The sequence below is a fragment of the Corvus brachyrhynchos genome, unplaced genomic scaffold (genome assembly GCF_000691975.1).
Source record: "Corvus brachyrhynchos isolate BGI_N302 unplaced genomic scaffold, ASM69197v1 scaffold101, whole genome shotgun sequence".
In the NCBI taxonomy this organism is placed as follows: domain Eukaryota; kingdom Metazoa; phylum Chordata; class Aves; order Passeriformes; family Corvidae; genus Corvus; species Corvus brachyrhynchos.
The window spans coordinates 5,575,738-5,586,250 of NW_008237239.1; the positions used below are offsets into that span (position 1 = coordinate 5,575,738).

The window sequence follows — 10,513 nt, forward strand, 5'->3', positions numbered from 1 at the left end:
CTCAGTAGAGCTAACCTATGTGGAGCCCAGTGGAGAAAATATAGACATTAAAAAGGTGTTATTTTTTTGTACTGAGGCTAATTTTACCAAACTATTTGAAACAGTGTCTTAAGCTGTTCATGATCCACTTAGCCCTCCCAAGTGACTTCTGAAAAATAATATTTACAATGTAACTAATGAGCATTGCAAGAAGAATTCTTAAAACAGCAACATTTATTTTAGATTTTCAAATGTTGGACTACTTATTCTGTATGTATGGATATATGGTTGGTGTGGACACAGAAGACTGTAACTGCATATTAAATCTCCAGTTCTAAGAAATGTATTTTCATGATTTTAATTTACACTACAGGAATAATAAAAATATAGTCAGCACTGTTTTATATAATCACTGTCACTATTTTTTTTCACTCCATTCTGAGTCTGCAAAGAAGGTCCCTGTCCTTCCAAGATAGATTTGCTTTTCTGTTTGTTTTGATACTTAGATTCTCTTAAGAAAAAGAAAAAAGTGTTTTATAAAGGAAGTCTAAAACTCTTTATAGAAGAAACAGAGGAGGAAGAAGAGGTTTATCAGACTGGTGAGTGAATTGCTAATAGAGGTGATCCCACTTATTTCTTCTAAACAAATTGGCATCCAAGACCCATACAAAGGGAGCACCCTCCTGCTTGAGGGCATCAGTCAATTGCTAGTTTGAGTTGGGAAGAAAATTTCCCGATAGGCATGTCACTGCAGTTATTATTTTTGGGACTACAGCACCTGATACCAGCCACCAATTGCCCTAGAGGGAACCATTTATCTTGAACCCAGCTGAATAATCATCTTTGTTATATTCAAATCAGTCTATCTAAAACACTACTTGTTTTTTCCATTTTCATTCAGCTTCTCTGCATTTCAGAGCTAATTAAAGTACAAGGAATGGACTCTAATCTCTGCTGCTTTCCTTGTTCACAGCCAGACCTAGTGGGAAGTGTTTGTGCAAGGGCTGCTGTATCAATCAGAGCTTCCATTAGAAGCCTGGAAAAGTGAAATGATAAAACAGAATCTCTGTTTTTAGTTAACTGCCACTGGATCAGACTCCAACTACATCAGAAAGGAAAGTGTCCCACTGCTCAGGTGAATTCCTGAGCCAGTGCCCTCCTGCCTGGGAGACCCAGGGCTCAAAATCCAAGGCGAGTGCCAGCGAACACTTAGACCTTGTGCCACTGAGTCAGGAACTTCTGATGGGGCAGCAGTGGCCTTCAGCTGAGGCAGATTTCCAATGAACATTGGCAGAAAATGTCCTCTTGTTTGAAGAAATAAACAGTTCTGAATAATTTCTCAAATCAAACACATATGCCTGTTTCTAAAGTTATATATTCTCTTACCTTCCATATACCCTTATGTCTGAAATTGCATAAAAGTAGCGTGCCAGGTGTTGCTCATCTACATATATTTCACCAGTTGCTGGCCTAAGCAGTCTTATCCTCAGATCTGTGATGGTAAAGAAATCTCTTAACTTCTTGGTGGTGTCAAGCTGGCCATAAAGAGAAGCCATGTTATGAAGCCGAGGTCCAGCAAAAAAAGCAAATCTATCTTTGATTTCAAAGTGGATTATTTTACTATTTGTCATGTACCCGGTAGAGTATTCCTCTGTGCAAATGATTTCTAGGACTGTGTGCTGTGATAAATCCCTCACTGATTTAGGATCCATGTGAAAAGCATCTAAGCAGTCTGTGGCATAATATTGGTAGGGCTGCCATGTTCGTCCATAGTCGAGTGATTTCTCCAGGATCATTTGGTCTGGACGGCCAGATTCAAAGGTGATAACTATGTTATCTGTAAGCTCAATGGTTTTGTTCCAGGAGAGTGTAATATTAACATGAAGAGGCTTCGGATAGTCCTTCCAAGTTGTGGACTGCCAAAACGTGGAGGGATGTCTTCCTTCCAGATCGAACATCAGTTCTGGAGGATGAGCCAGTTCTTGGGTACTCGCATCACATTCATTATTGCACATGTAGGGATTCCCCTGGAAAAGAGCAAAGCAGTGTTACAAGGGGCACCACAGAGGTGAGTGTGACATGTAAGATGTTTCTTGACTGAGAACTGCTTTTCTCCAGGAGGGAAGCCAAGAAAGAAAAAACAAATGCTTGCAAGTAATAACTTTATCTTAATGAGATTAATCCTGGCTGTTTTACCTGTTAAAGTAAATGTACAAATACAACATAGAGAGCACCCTTGCTTCTGTAATATAAACATTTTTCTTAGTATAGGTTTAAAAAAGAAAAAAAGACTTGTTTACCCTGAACAACTCGGACCAGGGATTGAGTCACAGAAGACTGAGAACAGTATGCAAGTCTCTAACAGCTCAGTAACTCCAAATCTTCTTAGAAAGATAGCAGCCAAAGAGAATTTCTTTTTGAAACAAGCATGTTCCTCAGAGCTCTGCCCAAAAAAGAACTAATTTTTAAGGCAAGTGTATTTTGTTAGCAGTGCAGTCTGTGTGTACTCAGTATGGCCAGTATTCAGTACACTTTCAAGTTTCCTTTCACCCAGGTGGGAAATTTATCATGCTTAACTTGTGCTCCCAGCTCAACACTGCCTTGCCTTAAAACATTTACACTTGCAACCAAAAGCCATTAGAAAAACAGTGCTCTGTCAGGTCTGGGGCTTGATTCAGGTATCTGCCATCTTATCACAGCGTACCAAAGTACTTCAGAAAAGACTTTTCATGAGGCACCAGGTTCAATTTATCAGGACAAGATAATCCAGCACTTGATTAGGTGGGAGATGTCAGTGGTTCCAGCTGGAACACTGCCGAGGTGGCAGGAGCTCTGAACTGAGGGTTGAGTTAAAAACAGCAACAAAAAAAAGCTTGCCAATAGTGCACAGCTTTTACTGCCGCTTGTCCACTGCAGCAAGGTGAAAGTGAATTATTCTCTTTCTGGCCTTTTGATGCATTAACTTTCACACTACAATCTTCTGCTTCTTCACAAAGGCTGTTTTGTCTGCAGATTGGGGATATCTTGCAGCAGTTGCCAAGATATCAGACCCTGTAGGCTGCACTGAATCATGTATATCTAATTTCACCTTTCAACAGTACATAAGTATTTTGCTACTTGTTCATTCTGTGTTTGTTCCAGAGAGCAACTGCTGCTCTGTATCCTTCCCTCTGCCTGACGTACAGACTGTGGAAGAAGCCTCTATTCCCTTACAGTCAGCACTGCTGGGGAAAAATACGCACATGCCTATACATAGCAGAGCTCGATGAGGTCATAAATGTAGCTTTGTCATTAATCAGTGTTCCCTGCACCTACCCTGAAAAGAGAACAAGCCCTGGTATGATGATCAACCTTTTCTTTTCTTATAATTGCAGTTATAATTCTCTTCATCTCAAAGCCTGAGGGCAATGAAGTGACTCAATGCTATCCAGTGTGGAAAACGGGTTTCAAACGTAAGTTTCCACCTTGGCCACTGCTCTGCTCCTTGACATACTCCCACAAAACACAAGTAAAAGAACTTCAGCACTCACTTTGACCTCCCCACTGGCAACTTCCTCTCACCTGGGCTGGGAAATACTATTTTCTTTCTCTCTCTTTCTTTTTAATACAGCTGAATGCTAAAACTGACAACGATTCACTGGGACTGGAAGTTAGGAAAAAAACCTACAAGACAACAAAAAGGGTTATTTGAGAACCAGCATGCTGCTTGTTACACTGACAGCTTCAAAGCATGCAGCTGTAACTGAAAGTACTCTGCAAAATATTGTCTATAATAAGTCTGTTACAGCTCTGATTTCAAGCTCATGGTTGCTATTTCTATGCCTTCCTTTTGAATAAAACAGTGACAATTAAAAGTAAGTTTCAAGCAGAAGAGAGAAAACACAGAATTTTTAAATATTTGAGATCCATTTAATATATCAGATACAAATGCCAGAATCTGCTAACACACAGGCCTATTTTCCTCAGGGAAAATATACATATTGTGACATTTGTAAGGTTCCAGACCCTTTGGCTACATGTAAACATCAGTTTATCAGAAGATGCTCAGATTGCATAAATCACACCTTCTGAGGTTGCCCAGAAAAGACCTGGTCACTTCTATCTGTGTACCTCTAACCTATCTGCTTTATGCTTCTGCCTTTGCTTTGGCAAAAGCAACTACACTGGGAAGTCACAGGTACCAAAACCCAGCAAATAAATGTTCCTGTGTAGCCAGAGAGGCGCACTAAGCACTGCTGAGGGATGGCTTTAGTTCCCTGCTCCACAAGCAACCACTGAGTCTGTTGTGATTCTTCGTGCTAAACACTAAAGCCGCTCTGATCCGTTAGTCCCTGCATGCTGGAGGAAGCATGTTTTATGACTTCCAGCAGGTAACCCAGGTTTGTATGGGATGTAGTATTTCTTGCTGTATATTAGTTGGTTTATTTTACTCCCTTTGCCTTTTATCTTTTGCTTTTTAGCCAAAGCTGAGGTGCCAACACAATCAGAATAACTGGGAGAGGGGCTCTAAAAACACCCCACAAGCTAATGTGAATACAGTAAGGCATTGGGAGCTGGTAGCCCTAGCTTGCAACTGAAATGCAATCTACAACTCTGTGCACAAAGCTTTTCAGAGAAAGACGAGACCCAGTTAATGGCAGAGTATTGTGAGAAATAGGTCAGAATCACTGTGCTCTCCTGTCCTGCACCTGAAACTCTTACCAGTGGTAACAGTGGTGCCACAACCTGCCACACTTGGGTAAGGACATCACTGCAAATGAGAATCCTAATAAAAGCTTCACGTATATCCTCCCCAATAAACAGAATTATTTTTTTAATTTTATGATACAGAATTCTCTTTTAAAAGGTGAATGATTTGATGACACCAAAATAACCTGTGTGGAGTTGAAGTGCTTGAAAAAGAAAATTAGGAGAAAAAAAATCTAAGCTGATTATAAGCCAATAAAACAAATGTCCTGAATTCTAACAGGAGGAGGAGAGAAATTACAAGTTTATGTAAATTCCCCTCTGTCTACTGACATGGCAATTGCTGATGTAATTTTGAAATATTTAACATAGTTATTGCTTCAGAGGCTTGGAATCAGGTTCCCATTTTCTCTACCAGCAACTTGGCTTTCAACTGCTTCTAATTAATCTTAAATGTAATTTGCATGGTAAGTCATACTTACATTACCAAAACAGTCTAAAAGGGTCTTACTCTACACAAATGTCCCTCAGTACATGCTATTATGAAAACAATTAATTTAACTGGGATTAGTTACATATTTTAGTGTCTTGATCTCTACGATAATCCTCTTTTAAGACTTTTGTCTCAGTAAAATGAATACAACAAAGACAAACTTTGCCCAATTTGTGCAAACTAAGCTCAGTCTGTATTGGGGCCATCTGAAGGACCAGAACATTAGCATCTCTAAGTAATTTTGTGACTAGCAGGCAGCCATAAATAGATCTTCATTTAAGCCTTCCAAGGAGCAGCTCTTCAGTAGGGCTAAGTGGAAAATAGTTATAACTTTTCAAAATTATATTTAAGCCATTAGGAGAGTTCTAAATAATTAAATACTGATAAATACTTCTAAACACTTTACTGCCAATTAGCATAAAGGTAGCCGAGTCTTTCCCAACACCACAACCATGACCATCTAAAAGAAACCCGCTATTTTCCTGTACAGTAATGGGAGATTGATATTAAATAGCTCCTTGCAGGCAGGCAAATTAAGCTGCTATTTATTTTCATTTTGGCTGTTCATGGAATTGAAAATAATACTGAAACTACTGCCATAGTCTAAGTGTTGGCTTTAGGAGGAGGTACCCAATTTGCAGGCACAGCGAGGGCATGTGGCTGTATCACGACTTGATCGCATTCAGCCCTGGCTGGAAAAAGCAGAGTTACCTGAGAAGCTCCTGAGTAGGGCTGGCTGGTCCCAGGAGGGTTTCCCCTCAATTAGCTGGATTGAGTTTGTTTTAGCACACAGCAATGTCTCTTTGTGCCAGCCAGCTCAAACTTTTAGAGTGGTGTCAGAGGTGCTCCGCAAGTGTCCCTGGCTGGGACAGGATGCCGGGCTGCCCTTGCTCCCCCTGGGCAGCAATGTGTCCTACCAAAAGCAGCTCCAGGAATAGCACAGTGACCCTAGGCTGAGGATTTAGGTCAAAAACAGAGGTCCAGCAGTAGTGTGACCTTTGAATGTCAGCAGGGGAGCAGCAGCAGTGCTGCAGCTGCTGTTCAAGGGTTGAAGTGTGAGTGCTGCTGCTGCTGCTCAGGTGAAGCCTCTGGTCTCTCCCCTGTACAGCTCCTCAGTGGCCTCCACACAGGCTTAGGGTTTGATTGAAGATGTTGCTTGTTTCAATGTATTCCCTGTCTACATTAAGACTTCATGGACTTTTTCACTCAGGAACAAAGGCAGAGGGGCTTAACTCTTCTGTAGTGTGAATATTGGAAGCTGTATCACAGATTACACGCTGTAATGGACACCTGGCTAAATCCCTACAGAGGATTATAACTTGCATTTTCAAACTGGTGAAGGCTGCTGAGGTCAATCTGGCCAAGATTTTAAGAAGAACCAAAATAAATTTTTAAGAAGTGAGTCACTACAACTGAATTTTATACCACTGCCATAAGGTAATTAGCTCAGATGCCCAAGACAAGAAATAAATACAGCCTCACTCATGTTTGGAATGTGGCTGTGTGGCAAATTACTGCCTTCAAGTCACACTTTTGGACTAGAGTATTTCTGTTTTCCTTTTCAAGAGATCATTACAATTGGTGCCATGCTGTACATTGCAGATGATTAACTAGACAGTAATAGCTACTGGCAGCAACTGCCCTAATGCTTATATTTTACATGTGGTTTCTAACCAGGAATTACTTATTTACCATGACAGAGCCAGATTATGAAACCATTAATTGTGAGATACTACTTATTAGGTGTTGTCCTGCTAAGGGCAAACAGTCAGTGAGGTGGAAGATTTGGAAGGCCCAGGAACTGTTGCATGACAATTGATGTTATCAAAGCCACTACATCCATTAGCTGGTTTGAAAGCATCTTGGTCAATGTCAGCAGAATTATTGTTGTGATGATGACAGGAATGGCTGTAGACAAGAACATTTTACCATCAATAGCCTTTCATCACTGCAGTGACGGCATTTTAAGTTGAAGTGATTTAAGTTAAGAAAGAAAAAGTGCTAAAATCTGAGTGGAAGATTTGATAGTCTTTCAAGAGCTCCCAAGCGAGAGGCATCTGGTTGCCCAGACTAGCACTTTGAACTCTGAGCTGCAGGCTGAACCATGTACATTCTTCAAAATGAGCAAAAAAGAAAATAAAAGCATGTTTAAATCAATACCTTCTGGGGAGACTTAAAAAGATTAAACCAGGGAGGATATGACTGGCCAAAAATAGACAATAATGCTTAACAACTTTGTGCACTTTTAAGCTTGAAAGTGCATTGCAGATTATGGTCCTGATCCTGCAACAAACTTGGTGCAAGAAGGCCCTTGTAATTCAGATTTAAAAAATATATTTAAGTTTCTAAAAATCTTTGCCGTGTGGCACACAAACCTAGCTAATTATTCTTCATGACAACACCCCCACGAGGTATGGAATCCTATACCAAATTTACATATAGATGCAGAATTAGAGAGAAATGCTTTTGCATGATGAACTCTGTAATCCCTGATTATACTGTACTGTTTCTTGCAAAGCCTTTTGGTAGATCATGTGAAGGTATTCCTGGCATGCAGAGTAGTTCTCAGATTACTGCCTCTTTTCAATACTATGGATTGAAAATGTTGCATAGGAAAACATTTTAATATTTGCAGCAACAAATGCACTGGTGCATTTGCCAAAGGCATTCAATTCCTAGCAGAACATTCTCTCTTTTTAGAAACTTTAGTTACTTTTTGAAAATTATTTTCAATTTACTTTATGTGGCAAATTGAGTTTTGTTTTCTCTGAAGTATTTCTACCCACTTCTGGGGGAGTGAAAATCCTTCTTTTCCTCACTGGTATCTTTCTGTTACTAAAACTATCTCTGACTTGGCAACCTTGCTGATGTAACTTCGGTCACTTGATCATTCTGGCATAACCTTATGGCGGATCTACTGGCACTGACCCCAGTGTGGTTTTGTTATTTCAGAAGCTCAATATTGGTGTTTTCCTCTTGCATCAGCAGGTATCTGGCAACATAATCACTTTCCTATTTATAGTTTTTGCAGTGTCATGACATGCCTGATGCTGGAACCCCATTGTGCTGAGCTCTGGCTGAACAATACGGCAAATGTTCTGAGAAAACCTGAGTTTCTTTTACACCAGATGCATACCTGGATTTAAGATCCCAGTGATCATGGAAGGAATGAGAGCATCAAAATCCGAGAAATCAAATCATCCTGTGGGGGACAGGAAGAATCAGAGTGCTGGAACACTAAACATTTTTTTGTTGGTTTTTTTTGTTCCTTTGTAGTTATAAATGATTGTGTTCAGAGTTTAGGTCCAAACCAGAAATCTGTGCATACCAAAAAGTCTGAGAAACAGGTTTTGATAGCATGGAAGACCCCTGCAGGCCTTAATGTCTCTGGCCAGCCCCACCTGGGAGCAGGGGTTGATGCCCCTGAACAACCCCACCTGAGCCCCAGGCCAGACCCTATTTAAACTCAGGCTGAGGTCTCTACCTGGTCTGTTCTCTACCCTAGGCTTGTGTTGTAGTCCTGGATTCTTCTTGCCTTGTGAGGGGGCTTCCTTGATGACCCTGATTTGCTCACTTGTACCTGGGACTCCTGGTGGGATGTCAATATCCCCCAGCTGTACTCTGGCCTTGCGGGGTGGTGCTGAGGTGCGTCTCTGATGGCACATCTTCCCCTGCTATTCCCTGGCACTTGCTGAGGGATATACAGGGAGTGAGGGGATGGCCGTAGCAGAAATGCCAAGCTTCCCGCTGGCCCTAGGGACAGGTATGTAGAGTGGAGCTCTTTATACTAGCTGAGTATGGCATCAGGTCATGAGATACCAAATCATGGGAGCATGGAAGTTCTGTGTTAGCAAAAATTCCTGGAAGACTCCTGGTGTGAGGAAAGTGGAACACTGCAATCTGAGTGGACTCCTGACCCTCCCATGCAGGGCACAGTGGCTGCTGTGAGCTGCGCTGGGCTGGTGCTCCTCTCAGTGTGTGAGAGTGGCAGGAGGACCTTTTCTGGTACACAGCACAATTGAGTGTGTAAATGCAACTAGTTCTGTGTTTTTATTGCCCACAGGCAAAGTGAAGAAATGGGCCTTGTAATAATGCTGGAGGCAGGTGGGTTGTAATGGCTGTGGCTTCTGCAAAAGGTTGTTCTTAGGTTTCAAACTGGTTCCCAAGAAAGCTCCATCTTCTGCCCCTGTGGCCCCACTTCTGTGGTAAGGGTTTCCTTGTCCTCCTGGTGGCAGCTCTGGAGTAGTAACCATGGAAACTTGTGCAAAGTATTGCTGCTGCAAGTCCTGGCTGTTGAGTACCTCCAAGTACAGGACACAAATTTCTACCTGATTTTTGTGTAAATCAAATGAAGTGAGCAGAATACTGATGTGGTGTTTAACTGATGACTTACAACAGTGTTCAGTGCAATCCCATCCTGTGCTCATTTCAGTAAATGCATCTTACTTGGACTATTCTTTAGGTAGAGCATTCATCACAGCCCTAAAAAAGTCATGCATGTGCCAAATGCCATGTGAGGTTAGAAGTGAGCAGTATAGAAACACAAACCCCCTGAAGTTAATGGAAAATAAATGTACAGTGTTGTAATGAAAACTACGTGGCTCTGGATCTCACCATTAAAGGACAGAACCATGATTTTTGTGTATACGGTTCCAAAGGAATTACAGTGAAAACTTTTTTTTACCAAGCTGTTATTGGTTAGTTATATCTTATTATGGTAAGATGTTGGATGTAACAGGATGGATTTATACTGCGGTTTAAAAGTCTTCTGTCCATAACAGATCTGGATTAAAACTCTCCATCATTGAATTGCCACTTAAGTAGCTTAATGATAATGCTGAATGCATTATTTACTTATTGTGAAGGATGTACAAAGCTCCTAATTCTTTTTTTCTCTTAGCCATGGTATTTTTCAATCCAGAAACTTTCTAAAATGCTATGCAGCTTGTTAACATCACTTTATTAACTGAGTGTCCACCAAAGCAGACTGTCATAGCTTTTTTTTATGGTACACAGCTATTCTACAGTGTCCAAATACTTAGAGAAGAACTGCTGCATTAAACTTGAAAAATGTTTTACCAAGCACATACAAAAATGTGAAGTGCAAAACAAGCTATTCTAAACAAGCAAAGCTTTTGTGTCTACTTCTACTGTATTTAAGTATAGAGTAATAAGAAAAGTCTGCATTATTACAGAGTTACTATAAAGCAAATAATACGAAGAATTTAAAAACAAAAAAAACCATCCACTTAACCCCTATATTATTGGCTTCTATGCCAGTTCAAACTAGGTAGTAGAAGTCTGAAATGCTAACATCCCTCTAGAATGATGTAAAAACAACTTCAGCACTTCTAT

At 40.7% G+C, this 10,513-nt stretch overlaps 1 protein-coding gene across 1 annotated transcript in view; it reads right to left on the minus strand.

Annotated features, from left to right (window-relative positions):
- Positions 1–10,513, minus strand: part of NTNG1 (netrin G1) — a 151,426-nt gene that overhangs the window by 84,892 nt on the left and 56,021 nt on the right. Inside the window, exon 3 of the mRNA XM_017729585.1 lies at positions 1,366–2,006. Within this exon, the coding sequence (XP_017585074.1) occupies positions 1,366–2,006 (641 nt within the window). The remainder of the gene's footprint in view (positions 1–1,365; positions 2,007–10,513) is intronic.